Raw genomic sequence first — 22,670 nt, 5'->3', positions numbered from 1 at the left:
AGAACCCAGATGTCCCTCAACGGAGGAATGGATACAGAAAATGTGGTACATTTACACAATGGAGTACTACTCAGATATTAAAAACAATGAATTTATAAAATTCTTGGGCAAATGGATGTATATGGAGGATATCATCCTGAGTGAGGTAACCCAATCACAAAAGAAGTCACTTGATATGTACTCACTGATAAGTAGATATTAGCCCAGAAACCTAGAATATCCAAGATACAACTTCCAAAACATAAGAAAATCAAGAAGGAAGACCAACACGTGGATACTTCATTCCTCCCTAGAATAGGGAATAAAATATCCATGGAAGGAGTTGCAGGGACAAAATTTGGTGCTAAGACAAAAGGATGGACCATCCAGAGACTGCCCCACCCTTGGGTCCATCCCATAATCAGCCACCAAACCCAGACACTATTGCATATGCCAGCAAGATTTTGCTGAAGGGACCCTGATATAGCTGTCTCCTGTGAGGCTTTGCCAGTGCCTGGCAAATACAGAAGTGGATGCTCACAGTCATCTATAGGATGGAACACGGGGCCTCCAACACGGAGCTAGAGAAATTACCCAGTTAGCTGAAGGGGTCTGCAACCCTATAGGAGGAACAACAATATGAACTAACCAGTACCCCCAAAGCTCATGTCTCTAGCTGCATATGTAGCAGAAGATGGTCTAGTCAGCCATCATTGGGAAGAGAGGCTCCTTGGTCTAGCAAACTTTGTATGCCCCAGTACAGGGGAACACCAGGGCCAAAAAGTGGGAGTGAATGGGTAGGGGAGCAGGGCAGCTGGGGGTGGGAGGGGGGGAATGCAGGACTTTTAGGATAGCATTTGAAATGTAAATGAAGAAAATATCTAATAAAATGTGGGAAAAAATAAAAAATATAAATAAATAAATAAATAAATAAATAAATAAATAAATGGACTGAGGTGTATCTCAGCGACAGGGTGCTTGCCTAGCCTGTATAAGATCTGAGTTCAATCCCAGAGTGCTTAAAAAATATACAGAGTAAGCAATGTAAATATAAAACACAGTCACAAGCTCCTTGAATGTCAGGAACAATGAGAAGAATATTTTGGGAAAGCTAGTGGCAAAACCTGAGGCTTGGAAATGGGCTCACAGTGCAGGTTCAGAGAGGCTACCATACACTTTTCAGCCATTTGAAACCATTGGAGTTTTATGCCTGAGTGCAAATTTTTGAGATTTCTTGGTTGGTCTTATAAAGGATACAGAACATAGGAAGCAGAACTAAGGTAGGAGGCTGCAATAGCCTTCAGGCAAAAGTATGGTCATGGCTGAGGCCATGAAAGGAATAGAGAGGAAGGAAGAATATTGGAAGTTACAAATCTGGGGCCATCAGGATCAACTAGATAGATGCAAAGGAATGATTCCCTGAGTCTCTAGCTTGAGGACATGGTGGGATAGGCTCTATTCTATGAGGTGGAGAACACTGTAAGTTAATATGAAATAAAACTATGTTCACCTTCAAAAAAATAATAATAATTGGAGCTTCCATCTAGGAAGCAGATACAAGCCAGGTCTGTCCAGTTCAGTTCTCTAATGAAAATGAAAATGAAACCAGCTAAAGGTGGAATCCTGAGGCTTTCGAGTAAAGAAGGCTGGAAGAGACTAGAAGGTGTGCCTTGAAGAGAGAGAGCAGCCCAGCTGTGGAGACAGGAGCAGGAGTGAGTGGGAGCCTGAGTCTTGACCTAAGTGGCTTCACACCAAACGTCAGCCTGCCTTCTTCCTAGTCCCAAAGCCCTGAGCAAATCAGTTCTGAGATACACTGTGATGGACAGATTGAGAATCATCTAGATTGGTGAGGCACACCTTTGGGTGTGCTTGTGAGGGATTTTCTAGAGACAGTTAGCTGAGAGCTCTGTGTACAGAAGATTCAGGAAGCAGACAGACTTCTGCCTTGTCACTGGGCAGAGTCCACTCTCACAAGGCAGCACCAAGTTCCTCACTTATCCAAGGTCTTGCTGGGCTGGGCTCTTGTGTCCCATTGCTGTTTTGTGACTATCGCTTTCTGTAGGGAGCTGGAAAGAACTGGTATAACATACTCAGAAGGCAGGAGGCTGCTAGTACCGAGGTCACTTTAAAAAAAGCCATCCTTTAAGAAGGAACCTTTTGCCGAAGTTGACCTAGAAGCAACAAGCCCACGCCGTCTAAAATGTTTGCCAGAGATCATCCCTCAGGCAGCAGGTGGTAGCTCAGTGGTAGAGCATTTGCCAGCATGGAGAAGGCCCTGGATTCCATCCCCAATATAAACCAAAACCAAATCTCAGGTGTTCTTGATTATAGAAGTTAAAATATATAAACTATTCAACTATTTTAACAATGTTAGCTACAGAAAAAGACCATGTAAGGAGGCATCTTAAAACAAGAGTGAGACAGGAAGAGGGCGAGAGAGTGAGAGAGCATGCATGATCCTAGATAATGCACACCAGCAGTTGACAGGAGCTGTCACTGCCAACAGGTGGAGAGTGAGCTTGAGAAGCCCCAGCTTCCATAAGATGGAATGAGCTATCTTCTGAGATGCTTCTCGAGAATGAGTTACCTTTCTCTATATTATGCAAAGATCTGTGAGACAGATCTGGTTCAGATGCAAGCCTAACTCAACTAGGGAATTAACCCAACCAACATGGAGAGGTGAGACCTACCTAGTACCTGTGCCTGCTTTTGCATCCAAAACCTGCAGATGTGAAACTCAAGGTATTGATGGCAAACGTGCCCTGCGGAGCTGGGGTAGAACTGGGCCACCATTCATCATTACACCCATTTTGTGGTGGTGTTGTTTTGAGATAGGTTCTCATGTAGCCCAGGCTGGCCTTGAGTTCTCCATATAGATGAGGATGACCTTGAACTTTTGATCCTCCTGACTCTGCCTTTCCAGAGCTGATTTATGCAGTACTGGCAATGGAAGCTAGGCCTTTATGCATGTTCAGCAAGCACTCTGTCAAGTGAGCTACATTTCCAGCCTCTTAGGATGCATTTTGAAACACAGTACTACCAGTTAAAACCTTAAATAAAAGTGTGGTAGCTACTCAAAGTGTACTTTGATAAAAGTATAATAGCATACATAAAAGCTTGGTCTTTTTCAAAAGCCATGAGGGAATACATGTGGCCAGTATGGTCCCTAAGTGTAAGAATGTCTATGTGTCTGTTGGGAGCTATTAAGACAACACAATTGTCCTGATCTCTGAATTGGGCCTCTCCCCCCGAGAAGAAAAGGGGGTCAAAAGCGGGCCACCGATGCACCGCTCTGAGAACAACCACAGATTGTTCCAGCCCTAAGTCAGCGCAGGACATCCTGACCTCAAGATGTACCCTGATACCTCCAAGTTCCTGCGTCAAGTTCCCTGTGTAGTTGCCAAAAGAAAAATTTCCGCTGCCCCATCCCTCCTGCTGAGAGGTACTTCCCCTTTTGCTTGTGCATTTAAACCTTGGGCCTGGCTAATACATTGGGGTCTTGATGCAATTCAGAACGGTTTCCGTGTCATTATTCGCACAAGACCCTCGTCTCTCTCTACCCCCCCCCAATTTGGTTCTTAGGAAAAGGTCCCCTCGAGACTCTCGAATAACTGGACCTGCTGGACGGGTCATGTGTCAATACTGTTAGAACAAAATACAACTAGAAGATGACAGCAAATTCAGATGAGGCTGAACTACCTATTTTAAGCATTTCTGCAGTATTCTGTAATGATGGTATTTCCATTGATACACATTGTAGGATAATCTGTGTATCTATCATATTATTAAGGTAAATGTTCTTTCTCCAGCTTCTTCTAGCCCTCTTGCAGCTTACTAAGTTGCAGAGAGTCGGATGGGAGAGATTTTGTCTTCAGAGTCACTGGAACATGTGGGTGGGCCAAGATAGAGCCAGGACTATGAAGCCACATGCCCTGCTCCTCACCCCAGTGGCACAGATGTGCAGTACAGACAGACACAACCAGAACTCGAGTGATGGAGAAGCAGCTCTCAGCCACTGCTCCTCCTTGAATCTTCTCCCAGTGCCTGAGGCTAGGGACAGTTGTTCATGCCTAAGGAAGGGCTTATCGGCTGTAAGGATACCAGGTAGCAGTGCATTAGAGCTACCATCTTAAAGACAACATCCCCAGAGAGCGTACCTCAGAAGAGCCTCTCAGTGTGCTCGTTCCACAAAGCAGACACCAAGGGCAAACCAGAGGGGAGGAAAGAAGAAGACAGGGGCAGACATTAAGCTGCCATTACAGAGCAGAGCACTTCCTCAAGGAGGAGGTGGCACCAGGTGTTTTCCTGACAGTAAGTGTCCCTCAGGGATGATAGTTGTCTGGGAACCTTCCAGACAGTGAATATAAGTGCTCAGAGGCATGTAAGTCCTGCCAGCTTAGAGGCTTTTCTTCTAATTCTGTGGCATTATCAGGATCAGGAAGCCAGGAGATATTTATGTGTCTTCCTGAATACTGGAGAGGCTACTTGGAAGGAAAGCCTGTGTGTGTCCTTGGGAACCTTTAGGGGAGCGAGGCTGGCAACCAGGCCAGGCTCTGCACCAACTATAGCGGTGGTGGAGAGTCAAGGTCAAGGTCTATGTAAAGTTTATCTGTTCTGCTATCTCTATCTGTTCAAAATGATGCCAGATCTCCGCTGGGGCTCACACCAATGCCCATAAGCTACTCTTTCTTTCTTAGTGCTGAAGATACCATCTAGACACCATACACACTCCCCTACTAAGTTATATCCCAGTTTCTTTATTTTGTACTTTTAGACAGGTCTTACTAAATTACCAGAGATGGCCTTGAACTTACCTGGAGCTCAGGCAGGCTTTGAACTTGGAATCTTCCTGCCTTAGCCACCAAATAGTTTGGATTGTAGGTCTGTACTACCAGGCTTGACCAGAATACTAATTCCATTCAGGCAATAAATAGGATGGAACAGAGATATTTTATAATAAAAATCAACTTCCTTTTGATACTAACCACAAGCATATCCTAGACCTCCTGAAACCTGAGGAACCCAAGGAGACCCAGCTCTGGACTGTGGCCTCCTCTTTGGCTTGCCCTCCCTGCAGGCATAATTAAGTGACCAACACAGTCTACCCATCTGCTTCTCAGGGCCCAGAATGATGTAGGCAGTGCTGAGGTGGCTGAATGATGGGTGCATGAATAGGCAAAACCTATCATTGGAGAAACAGACCAGATACATTCTTGGGTCTTCTTGGAACAAAAGCCCCCAGTGCTATGCACAGAAGAGTAGAATGAGAGATGAGATGGGAGAAACCACTCCCAAGCAACACCAGCAAGTTTTCCTGGCTCGTGGCTCCCTGGGGGCTGGGAGCAGAGACAGACCAAAGCCAATAGCTCTCAGTGGGCACCACACTCTACCCTCACTGTCACTATGGAACTCTAGCCAGAGTCCTGTCACCCTGACATGTCAGTTCCCAAACTTAAGAAGACACCAGAGAGTCTGCCTCAAATGCCCACTATGTGGCCCCTATATGCTTCTGAAATAAGGGGAGGAAGGAGAAAAGGGGAAGGAGAAAGGAAGCCATTAGCAGCTTCCTCAACGTCTTTAGTATCTCCCCTGGGAAGAATCAGAACATAGGTACAGATAGGGAGGATAGACAGGAAACATGCCTGATGGTGGAGCTATGCCAGAGGGTGTACAGGGGATGAAAGAGGATCATTAGTTCAATACAGTGGGTTTGGTCTAATGCTGCTTGTACTGTGGTAATTTGGGTTGCCAAAATTGCATGAGAATCTGCATGTCTGAACACAAGACACTGAGGGACCCTGCATCCAATTGGTTTTGATTGCTAAATAAAATTGCCAGCAGCCAATGGCTGGACATGGCAGACAGAAGTAGATTCCCAGGCAAGCGACTGAGGAAAGACAAAGGAGTTTTGCACCTGAGAAGGTGAGGGTCAGAGAGCATAGCCGCCATGTAGGAGTCAGAGTGGCCCCACGAAGGCTGCCCAACTGGGTCCAGGTGGGATGGATTCCAGCAAAGATGGAATATAGATTTTAGTAAGCGATGACTTGGGACTATCAGAGGGAGGTAGATTAGCCATGAGGAGGTTAGTAAGTGGCCCAGTCATTGAGCAGTTTTAGGCATATCAAAATATAAAGGCTGTGTGTGTGTGTGTGTGTGTGTGTGTGTGTGTGTGTGTATTTCATTCAGTTCATTCGGGAACCCAGAACATTGGAGCAGGTAGCGAGGAACATGCCACTGCTCCCTGACTGCCACCAGGATCAATCTGAGTACTCAACTGAGTACTGCTATACAGTTCAAGGCCAGCCCAGGCAACTTAGTGAGACAGATCTGCCTCAAGATAGAAAAGCAAAACCACACCCACAGTCATAGGGGCAAACAACAAGAAATCACCACCCATCACCAAAGGCTGCCTGCACTACAAAGCATGCTCACACACAGCCCACCCCAGGCCCCTCCAGCCAGTAGCTATGGGCCATGGTGTCATCTCTATCCACAGAGATGTCGTAAGGCCTCACACGAACACACAGCAAAAGCACAGGTATCAGGAGCACAGCCCAGGCCCACCTGCTCAGGAGCCCCACTGATGCCATGCAGAAAGCAACAGACACACGGCTTCTCTCGAGGAAGACATGCCCTTGTCTCCTTCCTTCAAAGTCAATCCAGCTGAGCAGGTCAAGGGCCTGGTTCACTGTGAGATCACTTCTGTCCCTGATGCAGTCCCTAGAAGCTGCCATGGGGTTCAGTAGAGTTTGCCCACTGTTCAGAATTCTGACTTGGAAAGGCCCCTCTCTCTGTTCCTCTTTAGGGTCTGTCTCTTTCTGATGCTGTCAGAGCCTAAGTCCAATCCCCTGTACTTTGGGCCTTCCTTACTCATTCTCAAAAGCTCCCTCCATGTGGCTGCCAGCTGCCACAGGCCTGACCTCCATGCCTGACCTCCATGTCTGACCTCCATGCCTGCTGTCACATGTCTAACCTCCATGCCTGACCTCTATGCCTGCTGCCACATGACTGAATTCATTGCCAGCTTTTTTTCCCTTTCTCTCCTCCATTCTCCTCCTAAGGGGTCCATATGCTCATAGATAGCAATATAGAAAACACAATGTTAAATGTGTAGGGTTTTCTCTTTAAGGGAAGGAATGTCCATGCGTGTTTCCATTCAGAGGACTGGGAATGGATGTTAATAACCTTTGCTATCTGTGGAGCCAGGCTTCACTGGAATCCCAGACTCCTGAGCACTGTTTCTCAGTCAACAGAACCCATTCTTGTGGAAGAGGTCACAGATACCTTGCAAAAGACATGCTTTTGGCCAAGGAATTTCCATGTAGACATGCCCTAAGCCTTACTGTGATAAGTTTGATGAGGAAAACTTTTTTGTACTGTGTTTAAAAAAAAAAAACTGCCCAGGGTCAGACTCCAGAAGTGTGGACCAGCCTGGATGAGTGAGTGAGTCACCCTGAACCCTGTGGGTTTCCTTCTTGGCTCCCCACTGCAGACACTGGGGCTTGCAGGGACCCTCACATTATGGGTGGCTTCAAGACACACAGCTGGCCTGCCTTAGGGCTTTGGTTTTGCTATTGTTGTTTTCTTTTAAACTCGGTAAATTGTCCTTGAGCTTCCTTTTGACTGCACTCTTAAATGCGTTTATGAGACTAAGAATCCCAATTTCCCCAGTATCATGTGGTAGGACTCCCCAAGATTTCTAATAAAATTTAAATTTTGCCTGTTTTTAATTCTTTAATCAGAGAAAATGAGTCCTTCAACTCAGAATCCTCCTGTCTAAGACTCCTCAGTGCTGGGATGACAGGCATTTGCATCACACCCAGATGGGTGATGCTTTTTTATTCTAACCTTTATTTTATGTGTATTTGGTGTTTGGGTGTTTTGCCTGCATGTATGTGTAAGTGAGAGTGCCAGATCTTGGAGTTACAGACAGGTGTGAGCTGTCCTGTAGGTGCTAGGATTTGAACCCTAGACCTCTGGAATAGCAGTCAGTGCCCTTAATCCCTGAGCCATCTCTCTAGCCCTGGCATGCTTTTTTTAAAGCCATTACTTTCTACATATGGTAACACAAGCCCATTAAAAACTGTCCAAGGAAATGTAACAAGGCACTAAGTGCCGGCAGAAGGATCTGAGCTCAGGCACCGGAGAACAAAGAGCACCACAAGGGTTTGCTACCTCCACAACAGAGGCCTCGCTGCTCATACTCTGCCTCTCAGGAGCCTAGAGGTGACATAATTTATACTCAGAGCTTTGGCTGTGGAGCTCTGTGACAGAGCTCTAACACCTTCTATTGTCCACCTGCCCCAGAGTGCCATCACTCCACACAGGCTTTCTATGACTGCCCCCCACCCCCACCCCGTGAGCTCAGAGAGCAGTCTGCATTTCCCGTTCGCCACATCAACCAGTTCACAGGACACCCACCAGCCTGGTCTAGCACCTGGCACACCACAGGTACTGATTAAATGAATGAATCATAATATAAACTATATTTCTGCTCTGAAATGTCAATCAATTTTTAAGCTGCTGTGCAGCAATTCAAAAATCCTCATATGTGGTTAGAGTAAGTTGGCTTGGGGATAAAAAAAGAACCAAAGAAAACTAGTTTTATTTGTCTTTCAATTCCAAAGTTCTCAGGTTCACTGCTCAAAAGAAAAGGCAAGAAAAAAATGTGGCAGCCACACTGAATATTTGTCCCGACCATGAGCTGGCACAGCACTCTCTGTGCAGTCACTCTTTCACACATCAGTTTTCAAATAATCTCTCAGAAGCAATTAGCTCTCTTGTTTTTTTTTTTTTTCAGCCAAAAATGAGAACCATTTTTCAATGCACTGGCACTCTGCTTTCTTACTTCATTTTAGACTAAGGAACCAAACGTGAGAGGGCACAGCTATTATCTTCTGGCTGGAACAGCCAGTCAGGCAGACGTGGCTGCAGAAGGAACCATGATGTTGACCTGCACTCTCAACACCATGAGGAGGACTCAGAGAGGCTGGACCACATGCAAGGTTCTGCTCTTACTTGTTTGTTAATTTACCTGGTTTTCAAAAATACAATTACAGGCATCAGATGCTTGTGGTTTTAAAAAATAATCAAGGCCAAAGATTCAAGAGGTAGCAACTAAGAGCCTTTTTATTTTATCCTCTGTACAGCCCAAAAAGCTTCAGTGGACTTATTTTTGGGTCACTTTCCCTCATAAGATCACGAGGGTTTCAGGAGCAACATTCTCAGACCCCCAAAATGGCATCAGGCATGTATGAGATTGCTCACTGAATGTTTGTACTGCATGACAAGGAGTAGACATGCAAAAGTGGAGAGACGGATGAGTGGCTGGCTGGAGGAGGGGAAGGAAGGAAGGAAGAAGCATATGTAAACGATCCAGTTTACTTAGAGTGGGCACCAGCTTCTTCCTGTGCAATTAAGCTGCTCAGACAACATTTGCATGAAGCCAAACTATACAAGGACATAGTACAGCACCACTCACAGGCATGGGCCTCATGAATAGTTATATAAACACAGTCTGGACAAGACCGCACAGCTCCCAAGAGAACTGCAACCCTCCTCCTCTACTAATGAGGAATGGCCAGAAACAGAACATCAAAACCAAAGCCTGACACAAAGCAGGCTGCAGGGAGCCACTGTCTTTATGCAGAAGGGGCGAGCTTTCCGCAATCGTGCACTTGGACTGAGCATTTTGGAAGCAAGGGCACTCACTGGAAACAAAGATCAGAAGGAAAAAGCTTTCCATTCTGTAAAACTTGGAACCTTCACATTTTTGCTATGTGCAATTCGAGTTGTTAACGTTCTCAATGTAAGTTTAGTAATCATGCAATTTTATATGCATAAAAATAGAAGAAAAAGATAAAATACAAGATATATGCCTCTGGGCGGGAAGCATGGAGAGACAAGGAAGGGGCAGGGAAAGGCATTCTGGTATGAGCTTGAGTTCAGCATGAACCTTACAAAGAAATGTGTGCTGATGCCTGCAACTTTTAAAAACTTATAACAAAACACAAATGAGGGTGGATGGACAGTTAATGGGAAGCAGATGTATAAGTGATGGATGGTGGATGGATGAGTAATAGATGACAGATGGACAAACAGTGGGTGGTAGTAGATGGACAACAGAGACAGGTGGATGGTGGGGGGGGGTAATTGGATAATGGATGATGAACGGGTAATTGATGGATGATGGAGAGACAAGTGACAAGCAGGTACAGGAAGATGTTAGAGACACAGCTTTAGTGGAGAATACACCAGTATTCAATGGGAAAAAAATCTTTTATATAACAATGTTTTTCAAACAAAGTATTTAAAAAGCTTTATTCAGTTGGACTAGAGGAATAGCTGAACTGTGTTACTACTAACACAGAATAAGCCTGTTCTCTGTTAGAATAGAGAACAAGCCTGAAAAAAAGGAAGAGAAAAAGTATTTTTGAGGTGGTTAATCAATAAAGCTCTTGTGGCTTTTGTTTTGTTTTTTCCCTAAATTCTACAGTATTTGTCATATGTATTAGCTATCTGGAACAATCTGTTTGGATTTCTTTCCTCAGCTAAGTAAGTTTGGCTTTTGTTTTGGTTTTATGAAGACCAGTTAAGACTCAGCTTGCAGCTTCACACAAGTTACAACCTTTCCTCCTGGGAAGAAGAGGAATAAAAGATGCCTTGGAGCTGGCATGGGGCATTAGGAGAACTGCCTACCCAGAGCCAGGCAGAGCTGGTGTGGGCATGAGAACTGCCTACTGAGAGCAGGGCAGAGCTGGTTTCAGCAAGCAGCAGGCACTTTTCTTTCCAGTTACCACCCCTCGGGGGTGGATAGTCACCTGCAGCATCAAGGATTTTGGACACCCAGCTGAGGACCCAGAGGTCTGGCCTTGGGATCAGTCACCTGTTTTGAGAGTCAGCCATAATAAAACAAACCCACACACTCCCCGACTATTGGCACTTATCAAAAATTTATATCAAGTTCCAAGCTGGAATCAGGTCCTCCCTATCAGAAAGGAGAGCCTCACACAAGCCAGATTCAATTTCTTCAAATAGCTCTCCATGCAAATGAGGTACCTCAATCAATGAAACTTCACCCTAACAATCCCTTCCCACTCTCCAAGGTTCATATATATATATATATATATATATATATATATATATATATATATGAATGAATATATGAATTTTCCATTAGGACAGCAGGAGGCCTGTGATTGGACAGGGATAAGGTATGCAGACCTAAGGAGGCAAAATGGAGTCGGACATGAACCAGCGTGGATTTAACCAGCCACAGGTAGTTATGATATCATAAGGTTAGAATAATTGGGATAAAGCTTTTATCATTATCAATTAGTTCTGAAATTATTGTATTAGCATCTTTTAAATTGTGATTTTTTTGACACATAAATCCGACTGGTTAATTATAAGGTTCAAGACTTTGCTTTCTGTGGTTACTGGAATGTGGGACTGCAGATGGCAGAGAGGAAACTAGTGGCTCCAGGGACAAGCAAGCCAGACGCTGGGGCTGGGGTGGGGAGCTTTGCTATGCGGCAGGAGCAGAGACAGGTCTGGCACCTCCAGGGAGTTGGTGGGTTGAGAGAAGCAGGAATGCAGAGAGTTGGTGGGTTCATTTTTAATATTTCCCACAACATATATAGCCCTTGATTCACTCGGAAGGAAGTGTATGTGCACAAGTTGTTTCAATGAATATCAACTAAGAGAGCTGTAACACTGAAATCTTCAGAGAAGACCCTCCCTCATCTGGCATTCACTGCTGGACCAGGATCCTGCTGACTTGCCTACTCTGGATTTTGCTTCATCCTTCCCCACCCAGTGCATATCAATGCCTGAACTTGGCTCTGCTCTGCTCTATCATTCCCTGCCTGGTGTACAGCAGTGCCTGAACATCCCAAGGGAAGAAGCAGACTGTGGAACCACACACCTGATGCTCACACCAAGACACATAGTGGCATCTGTCGTCAGGATGATGCCCCATAATCACAAGTCTCTTTCTATCCTTAGTGGAAGGTCTGGAAGAAGCACAAAGCTCACTGCAACAGATATGCAGATATTCTACATGGAAACAAGAGTGGGGGCCAGGAAGATATCTAGTTTAAGCCTGGTGGTTTGTTTTGAGAAAATATATATACATACATACATACATATATTACTCAATGGTTCTTTTTTTTCCTGGAATAGTAGCTACAGAGGGTTGAATATTGCCACTAAAAGAATATATCTACATCAGAAAACTCAAAACTTATCAGTGTGACCTTATGTGCAAAAACAATTTTTGCAGATGCAACAAATAACATCCCTTCCAGGAAGAAACTGACCTATTTCTTTTTATCTCTTTTGTCAACAAATAGCAAGTGAGGTCTGCTAAAGATGGCTGCATGGTGATGTTTAACAGCCCCTTGATAATTACACCTCTCCAGGTGTGACACACCCCTCTTTTGAACTTGGTGGTTGTTATACAAGGTGTTTTTTGAGACAAGTCAAAGCAGCAAAAAGGAGCTCTGCTAGACCTGCCTCCACTCTCATCTAGCAGGCTGAGCACCAGCAGGCACAGTCATTTTGCTATTCAGAGTTCCCATATTTCCTGAGGAAAGGAAGATACAGGAAAAGGGGGCAGAGTATGGCTGCCTGCTACTTGGCATCCATTTGCTTCCTGGGAAATCATCCCACGACTGATTTAACCCATGGGTGGACAGCAAATAACTCAAGCTATCCAGTGCAGCCTGCTCTGGCGGTACAGATTAGTTCTAGGTGGTGCAGTGAGCTAAGCCAACTCTGCCATAGTAGTCCCAGGGCTGTTCATGATGCTGGGGTCACTCTTTCTCTTAATGATACACTGGAGTTGCTACCATCCGCAGGAGGATACAATGGTTGTGGCAGGGGACAGTGAGGACAGAATGATGTACTTATGGGCTATCTCATGACACAAACTCCACAGTTTGTACTTATCTAAAGCATGGTGGCTGTCTTTGCTGAGGCCTGTCTGGGCTGCTTTCTCTTGGTCTTGCACTGGAAGCATTCTGAATGATACAGGCACCACGAATCCAGAGATCCCTCCAGCTTACATTCTATTTTATGTTAGTCTGTAAGTTTTCACAGCAAGGCCAAGGTCTTGAAAACGAAAACCCAAACGAAACAACTCAACCCTCCTTCAAAGGGGAGCACTCTTTCAAGACACAAACACATCAGCCTTGACTCTTCCAGCCCAGGACCTACTACGCAGGTAACTGAAAGACTCCGCTCGCTCGCTTGTGCACAGCACAAACAGATCAACAAAACAAAACAAGCCTTAATTCCCTACTATGCGTCATTCCCACAGACACCAGAACCATGGCCCAGTGCCCAAGAACCAAGCACTTAGCATGCTATCTCACAGGATTCTCCAGCCACACCCTCGAGAGGCACACACCACCCGTGGAGCCCTTGAGATACTCCTTAGTAAGTCTGCCTTCTCTTTTCGGACTTCAGGGGCTTGCTTTATTAATGATACATCCCATTTCTGGGTGGAATTTTTGAGAGACGGTATCTCTTGTTTCTCAAGTTAGTCTAGGTCTGGGTCAAGGAGAATGGAAACCATGGAGCACAGTCCCTGCTACCCATGAGGGACAAGGGACATGATGGAAACAGAAACAGCAGTTTCCCATTGTGACATATTGGGACTATTTGTTATTATAGCACAACACAGCCTTCCCTGACAGTATACCCCATTTATAGATGTGAAAACTGAGTCCGAGGAAAGTAAATCACGGATCCTGTATGCAGCCATGCGACCCAGGATAGAAGAGAGAAAATCTTGATGTCTGAGGGCCCAGAATCCTTCATCATGCTATCTAACCTGTAGCTTTCAGGGCAGCCTTGGAATGTGCTCTTGATGTCAAGATCAGAGGCAGAGCAGTTTCCATTTTCCATGCCTTTCTCCTCCACAGGCTCCTTTACTGAGCTCTGCACTTTCTGAAAGTCACTACAAAATGTTCAAGTTTTTCCGTGACTGACAGATAACTTCTTACCCAAATTAGAAATGGTTTCGATTTAGTTGTCAAAGAAATCAGGGGTGTGTGATACATGCTGCAATAGTTCCTTACACTTGATGACAAGGTAGGAAAAAAGACAAGAACAGCATGGTCAGCTAGACACTGATACACTGAGCTGGGCTGGAATACCAGGTGTCAGTCAAATTCAGTGAGCGTGTTCTGGGCATCCAGAGTAAGGATGCTTGGTAAGAAGCAGGAACTAGTAGTCACTTGTTCAATAAATATTTAATAGCCCACAGTAGGTGTCAGGAGCTCAGGCCAAGTAGAAAAGAAACAAATGGAGAAGAGACAACCAATTCTGTGCTGAGTGACGATAAGTGTCATGAGGAGAGTGCACCGTGAGAGCGCAGGCCTGCATGCAGGGCTGTGACCTCCCACATGGCTGATCTGAAGGCACGATCTGTAAACTTTAATCTCACATCACTCTCCCTGGTGGGTGGTACCAGTCTTATCTAAAGATGAGGACAGCTCTGGAAAACCAAGAGACCTGTTGATTCCCTGACTTGGTCATGGGCACCTAACTCACCTGGGCCTTCCTGTCTGTCCCACAGGATTGCTAATATGTTACAGCACTTGGAATGTGGCATGGAGCACAAACATGCTTAGTAGACAGTGTCCTTTATTGTAGGCATCATCCCACTTTTATGGATTTCTTTATCTCCCAGGGAAGCCAACAGATTTAATAAGACTAGTGAGTGTAAGAAGCCATGTTGGAACAAAGCTGGCCAAGGCAGCTCTAGCCACTGAGGTCATTCTCCGAGGGTGGGCTTAGACCTTCCAGGATGTTCAGGAAGCACAGAGCTGAAGCTGCCAGCACATATTAATGAACGGAGAAAGGAAAGTCTCAGAACAACCTAACAGTATAATTCTCCCACAGATGTTAAAATAGGCAAGTGTATCTTATATGTATATACATTTACATCTAGGCAATGTGTATGCATGAAAGACATCCAGAAGGATGTGTACTGAAGTGTCCACACAAGGTCACTGGAAAAGAGGAACCTATGTTCTGCCCTCCAAATTATTGAAACTCTTTCAGAATATGTTTTTTATATTGTGCTATTTGGAAAAGTTTGAAAATGTTTTAAAAGACACAAGGGTTGGAAAAGAAAGCTTTGCAAATGGGAACAGCAAGAGCAGGTGGTGAAGCCACGCAAGCATGCTGAGAGAGAGCCAGCCACGCAAACGTGCCGAGTAAGAGCCAGCTGATCCTGCCTTGGCAGCGACCAGCTCAATTTTGAACAAACCTAATATACGGCTTCCCATAGTTACTTTCTGTACATCAATGTACATGATGCATCACAGCTCCAAATAGCTTTTTCACATTTCAAAATTAATCAAGTCTCCAGGAAAACATTATGGAGTATAAGTACCGATCACACTCTTTGTGACTATAATTTTCCATCTTTAAGTATTCATAAATACTTAATAAATTTTTAATAAAGTCTTAAGCTAAAAAAAAGGGGGGGGGGCAATTTACCCAGGCTTTCTGACCAAACCTCTAACTCCAGTTACTTAGGTTAAGACATGGTGATCACAAGTTCAAAGCAAGCCTGGACTACAAAGCAAGCTCAAGACGAGCTAAGCAACATTGTGAGACCCTGTCTGTCTCAGGATGAAAAGTAAACAGAGAGCTGCAAATACAGCAGTGAGAACGCTTCCCTTCCACTGCTCTCGGTTCAATCCTGTCTCACAAACTCATGTATGTGTGTGCACTCACACGCATGTGCGGGCACACACACACACACACACACACACACAGGCATGAACATACCTCAATAAGAAAATACCTGCATCCTAGAGGGCATGGGCAGCAAGCACTGGCTGCAAGCTTGGCTCTTACAGGATGGGTGTGGCAACTTGTACTTGGGCATCATATTCATGCTGGCAACAATTTAGTGATATTCCTCAACAGTAGAAATAAAGAATGCCACTTAATCAGGAAAAAAAAGAATAAAAGTGAGGCAAGCTGGGATCTTTCTAAGTTTGTCAAAAATCCTGAGTAAGAAGATAGCTCTCCAGTGCTTGGCTGGCACATTTTATTCTTTAGTATCTGAGAGTCTTCCATTCAAGCTCTGGGTGATAAAATCACTTTGGTGTCCATGCCAAACAACAGCACAGTTAAAGCAGAGAGGTGCACACCACACAATATACAATCTGGAGTTAACCCCCTCAGGGCACAAGTTATATCTCCCAGGTCTGTGTGCCCAACACTCCATGCAAAGCAGCTACTTGAAACTGTGAGTGACTGACCAAAGCATAAACTAGGGCAAGAATTTCACCCTTCAGTCTCAGCTGAGGTCATTACCAAGCACAGAATTGGCACAGCTCTAAGACAGTGTGCACTTTGCCAGCAGACACATGACTCTGTTCACAATGGAAATACATTTCCAAGGTTCTATCCACACAATCTTAAGTGGCCAGGACCCACACACCTGCTACCACTCAGCAACAACCAGGCCCCCATGTGCTTGATAAGCACACACACCAGAAATGAGAGTTTAACACAGGCTTCAGGAAAGAAAGGGTTGAGCCAGGATGATCCCTTGGCTGAGGGTGTGCTGGTATACATTCCAAAGTCATGGTACCACAAGAGCAGCTGCCTATCAACAGAAAAACAAACTATACCTAAAAAGGGGCTTTTATCCTTCAAATGGAGAAATTTAGAGAGGGTCCTCCAAGCATTTTTCAAGATGATTTGGGGTTGAAAACTAATGTTTCTGTGTTAAGCTTCTATGTGGGATACACTTTTAGAAGCCTGTCTTAACATCATTGTTCAGAATAATCTGCACGGCAGCAGATGGCTAAAACACACATGCCCAAGCACAGAATTCAAAAGCCTCTTATAACCTAGATGTGCTGTTCCGAGCTTCGAGGGACAGCAGCAGACAATTTGGCACTATATCATTAGAGATTTGCCAACTGCCACCAAGGCAAAAAGTGAATTTCTTATTAAGCTTCTGTCGTTAAGCAGCATCAACCCTAATAGTCAGTCTCTCTAAAGATTTTAAAGGACCAGAAACAGGCCCATTTTAAAGTGAACCTTATTGCAAACTGTGGGGTGGGCCCACTGTCTCTCTCATCTCTGAATTTTAATCACCTTTTCTTGGATCAACTAGACATCACAACAGTGGAGGGAATGTCCTGTGCAAACATGGGGCTGCTCACAGTAGAGATTATCAAAGTCTGTGATGTGGCAGGACAGGAAGCCACTTTTCAGAACAATGGAAGGCCTTTGGTTAGTGATATTACCATAGCTATCATAGCTGTGTGGTCACATCCACATGACACATGCTCCAGGCTCTGAGAAGATGCTCATGAAGACATAGTGCTTGCCACACAAAATCTCTTAGTCCATAGGAGAACAGGAAATGCAGACATGAAGGGATGAGCCAGAATAACAGACATTGCCACACAAAGGGTCACAAGCACTTAGGTAAGGGCCCCAGTTCCTCACAGGGATGAGCAAGGGAACATCCACAGAGGGCTTAACAGAAGCTCAGGAAAGCTGAGCACACCCTCTTTACTGGCACACCCCACCACCACCACACACACACACACACACACACACACTGCCACCACACACATATAAAAAAAAAACCCACACATACAAACACTCCACATATACACACAGACACACACCACATACAAACACACACATATGCACATATATACCACACACACCACATACAAATACACACACACATGCATGCACACACATATCACAGAAATAAATCTCAAGAAGAGGAAGGACGTATGGGTTTTCAGTTAAACGGAAATTACTGCTGTACCACAGAGTCTGTGAAAGTTTATTAAGCAGGAGTCAATGAGGAGGAAGACAGGGAAGGAAGGGACAGGGAAGGAGCATAGGGGACTAATGCAAAGGGGAGAGACAGATGGCAGAGCCAAAGAAAGGTGAACATAGAACGAGACACACAGAGGAAGATAAAGAAGACAGAGACAGAGAAATGGCAACAGAGGAGAAGAGGAACAGACATGGGAAGACAGAGGTAGGGAGAGAGAAGCACACAGACTTAGAAGCAAAGAAGAGAGGGGAAGGGAGGGCATGGAAGGGGAAGGAGGGAAGACAAACAGAGGGAGGGAGAGCAGGAGAGGAGCACAATGAGCCCGGTGATCTGTTTTGCTGCAGGCTGCTCAGTGGGGCCCCAGGGGCCGAGGAGCCTCTGAGAAGCCCGTGGGGGCATCAGGGACTTGCAGCATGAGGAACTCTCAGAGCTTTTCCACTGCCTTTCTCAGAAAAGAGTTGTGAATTCCTTCTTAGAAAGCCTGTCCCTGGAGAAGGAACTTCTGGGAACACTGTGTCTGCAGGGAGCACTCTGGGAGGTCCTGAAGCAAAGACAACTTACTGTGCTGCCCTTTGTCTAATACATCTTTTCCCATCAGAGTCCTCCTCACACATAGGAAGACTGTTCTGCTTTTAGGAACATCTGCCTTCTCCAAAGAGCCCCTTCTAACTCCAAGGCAAAACAATCAATGTGATAAAAACAATTACAGAAGATTACAAGCTTTTAAAATAAAAACTAAATAAGCAACAGCAGCAGCAACAATCCTTTGAGTGCACACTTGGCAGAAGGAAAGAAGTTCAGCAGAGTGCTGGGTACACAGTGGGACCTTTGAGCCTCACCAGAGTCCAGGAGTATGTACACCACTTAAAGTGCTGTGCCCAGAACGTGGCTCATCAAAGGCTGCTGGGCCAGAGCAGGACCTGAAGAGTGTGGTCTGAACGGGTAGGCGTGAAAGAGCACGATGCTTGAGCTTGTAGGAGCTATGGTCTGACTGTGAAGTAGCCTCCCGGGCCCATGTGTGGAAGCAAAGCTGGGAACTATGGAGTCTAGCAGGAAAGAGTAGGTCACTGGATGGGAGAGGAAGCTTGAGGTTTATAGCTCAGCCTCTCTCCTTCCTGACTGACCTCATGTAAGCAGCCGCCTCAAGGTCATACGACCCCAGCCATAAGCCTCTCCTGTGCCACCATGATGGACCATTCCCCTTTAACTGTGAGGCACAAAACATCTTTCCTCCTCTCAGCTACTTCATCCAGGTTATTTTAGATTTGTTATTTTAATACACACGTATGAGTGTTTTGTCTATATGCATGCATGTACACTATAAGCATGTTTGTTGCCCACAAAGGTCAAAAGGCACCAGATTCCCTGGAACTGGAGCTTTGGGTATTTGTAAACTACTATGTGGATTTTGGGAACAAAATCTGAGTCCTCCTCAAGAGCAATAAGTACCCTTAACCACTGAGCAATCTCCTCCATCAGGTATTTTAACAAAGGAGAAAAGTAATCCACATTGTAAAATAAGGTTGTTGTTGTTTTTTTTTTTAAAGAGTCCAAAAGGTTGGCATTTCTAACTGTTAAATAAAATCCAGTCTCTAAGATCAGATTGAGCCCTGCCTCTTCTCACTGTAAGCCTGTTTTGTCTTCTGCTGTATGAAGGTCACAACTGGTAGCACTGTTAGGTGCGGAGGGGAGGAAATGACACACGCATACTTAAGGAAGCTCATCACACTTGGGCAGTGTGGAGGTTTGAATAAGCTTGGCCCATGGGAAGTGGCACTATTAGGAGGTGTGGCCTTGTTAAAGGAAGTGTGTCATTGCATAGGCAGGATTTGAGGGATTCTACTGCCCCATCCAATGTGGAAGAGACCCTCCTGGCTACCTGAAGAAGCCAGACTTCTGGTGGCCCTCAGATCAAATTGTAGAACTCTCAGCTCCTCCTGCACCATGTCTGCCTGGACACTGCCATGCTCCCACCTTGATGATAATGGACTGAACCTCTGAAACTGCAAGCCAGCCTCAATTAAACTTTATAAGAGTTGCTTTGGCCATGGTGTCTTGTCACAGCAATAAAAACCCTAAGACAGGCAGGTCAGCCATCAGTTACTGCCAGCTCCTCAGATCAGCAGTTACAATCTGTACAGTCTTCATCCTTCACAACAAGAATGAGCATGAAAGTAGCTCTCTGTAACAGTGTCCACAGTGACACTAGTCATCTACTCTTTCAGCATCAAGGACACACAAGAACACTACCTAAGTTCAAACTGAGGGTATTCTAAGAAATGGGCCACTGCTCACTTCCTGTCTGCCCATGGTCCCCTCTTCAGCCATCCCTGAAAGCTGGAACTCTATTCATGGGAGACTCACTGTCCCTCTTATTCACAGCACCACAAAAGCATCAAGAAGAGGAACCACTAACTGATGGAGACACAGGATAACCGGCCTAGGGAGTAACAAGAGATGGATGAATAGAGAGACAGCAGAGTTTGCAGGAGAGCTGACAGGAAACATAATCACACTATCAGTGAAACGAAACCAATCTTACACATCTAGGCTCAAGTATCCACTTAAGGAAAATGAAAACAGGGAGGGTGAGCTGCAGGACCATTCAGTGATGTCATCAGGGAAGCCAGTGTAAAACTCCAGGATGGAAACAACCCAGTGTTGTATATCAACTGCAAGGGAGAGAGAGAGAGAGAGAGGAGGGAGGACCCAACAGACAAAATGTAAGAAAAAAAGCCAGATTCCCAAAGGCAGGATGGTGGACAGCAAAGGCTGAGGGAAGAAGAAAGGAGTAGGGTTTTGTTGCAGGTGGAGAGTCAGTCAGTCTCCAGAGAAGCATGGCACCATGGTGGGGACGGCTGCACAACACAGGAAAATACGTGGCTGAGCTGTCTGCTAAAATGGTTGGAATGAGGTAGGTACTTTTACCTTCATTTTTAAATTGTGAGAAAAAAACCTAAGAGACAATCAATGAAATTATAACATGTGAGCCTCATGTGGATCCCAGATTTTAGGCACCTATTTAAAAATGAGACAGTTGGACATTTGAATACTGTTACTTGCTGCTGTAGAGGATTTAGGTCACAAGAGGTGGGGTGGCATGGCATTTACAGTTTCTTATTTCTAAAAGGTTTTCCCTTTTGTTTAAATTTGTCTCTTGTATATTATATCCCAACTGCAGTTTCCCCTCCATCACCTCCCCAAATCTCTCCCCTGTACCTCCCCTGTGCCCCAGACCCATTCCACCTCTGCCCTCCCCTCAGAAAAGGGCAGGCCTCCCAGGGACATCCACTAGATACAGCAAAACAAGATAGAATAGCATTTTCTTATTTTCGACATATACAGTAGGATGCAGAGATAAAATACTACTTACTTAGTGTTTGACTCAGATAATATGGAAGGGGGAAACAGGAAGTGGTATGTTGAAATAGAACTGACGGCAGCTGGTGAGAGCCAAGTTTGGCAATGGAGACCTGAGCATGCTCACTGCTTCCCTGCCAACCTTTGGAACTTGGTGTTTTGCATAGGAAGTGTTTAATGAAGATGAAGCTATGGTGGGCATGCATGGAAGGACCAGCATCCAACCTGACAGCATCACAGCTTGAAAGGTTCCAAGCTGGGATAAAAGTAAACGTCTAAAGGCCATGACTGATCACAGGCTGTCTCATCAGATACAGCATGACTGAGCCAAGTAAATCATCAAGCGGTTCTTAACCAGGGGTGTCTGGGGAGATGCAATTAGTGCCCCTCTAGCTAAAAAAAAAAGGCAGGGATCCCAGAATTCACAGGTCAGCCCCACAACAACAAACAATTGCCTGTGACTTGTCCTACACAGATGCTCCTCAAACCAATCTACTGAACAAAAACAACCTAAAATGCGCAACGAAAAGCTCCATCCCAGCAGACCACATGGGTACAAGAACACAAACCCAAGCCTGTTTCCTGACTGCAGCAATCTGTCCACACAGCAGAGCACAGACACACAGAGGAAGGCTCTAAGTCAGTGAGAGCACAGCACTGTGGAAGGAACATGGAATATGCCTGTATGACTGCACATACAACTGCATGACTCTCTAATGATACAGTCTGCACGGTGCAACAAGGGTGTGTGCTTGTCTAGTTCCTGCACCTTCCTCAGTCACTGACACCAGCAGAAATGAACTAACTTGGGTAGCAGAAGCCTGGTGGAGCCCCAGGGAGAGCAAAGTGAAGTGGCAGGGCTCAGACCTGCTTCCTGGTGGGGAGCACTCACCGGTCCTCGGAGGTCAATCAGCTCCTGCCTCATTTGGGACACCAGGGCTTCCTTGGCCACCAGGGCCCTGTGTAGACGCTCGTTGAACTCAATCAGCTCCCCATGCATCTCAGCCACCTGGAAAGGCAAGCAGGACATCATCAGCCTCAGGAGTGGCCCTGCCCATGCTGAGCCCCTGCTCCTGGCAGCCAGAGACCATGGCACTGTGCACCCAGCAGTGACATGCAACCTTGAGTTGAGTGAGTCTGGCAGTTTATGGTTAGACCATTTCAAACCTTAACAACACTTGTCCAAGGGTTGTCTAAGTTATGCTTGTTGATAAAGTTACTGCTGGGGCTGGGAGTGCACATAGATAAGTGGTAACCTGACTGCCTGCCATGTACAAGACCCTGAGTTCAATACTTAGCAGTGCAAAAATAAATTAACCAATAGTGATGATGATGCCCCAGCTAGTGGTGCAATGGGAATAAATGCAGTTCCATTCATGGAGCCCCTGGGTTCAAGTGAGAAAACAGAAATGAGCTCCTTCCTCCCCGTGGCTGCACACTCCTCAGCGGCTGAGCTCCTTCCTCCCCGTGGCTGCACACTCCTCAGCGGCTG

The 22,670-nt window shown here is 45.5% G+C and overlaps 1 protein-coding gene across 3 annotated transcripts in view; it reads right to left on the bottom strand.

Moving 5' to 3' along the window:
- Snx29 (sorting nexin 29) overlaps positions 1-22,670 on the bottom strand; it is a 419,167-nt gene that overhangs the window by 95,181 nt on the left and 301,316 nt on the right. For all 3 annotated transcript variants that reach the window (XM_021185334.2, XM_029470597.1, XM_029470598.1), the window contains one exon: positions 22,071-22,187. In XM_021185334.2, coding sequence (XP_021040993.1) covers positions 22,071-22,187 — 117 coding nt within the window. The remainder of the gene's footprint in view (positions 1-22,070; positions 22,188-22,670) is intronic.

This window comes from Mus caroli, chromosome 16, assembly GCF_900094665.2.
Source record: "Mus caroli chromosome 16, CAROLI_EIJ_v1.1, whole genome shotgun sequence".
Lineage (NCBI taxonomy): Eukaryota > Metazoa > Chordata > Mammalia > Rodentia > Muridae > Mus > Mus caroli.
This window is presented reverse-complemented; position numbering and strand designations above follow the sequence as displayed.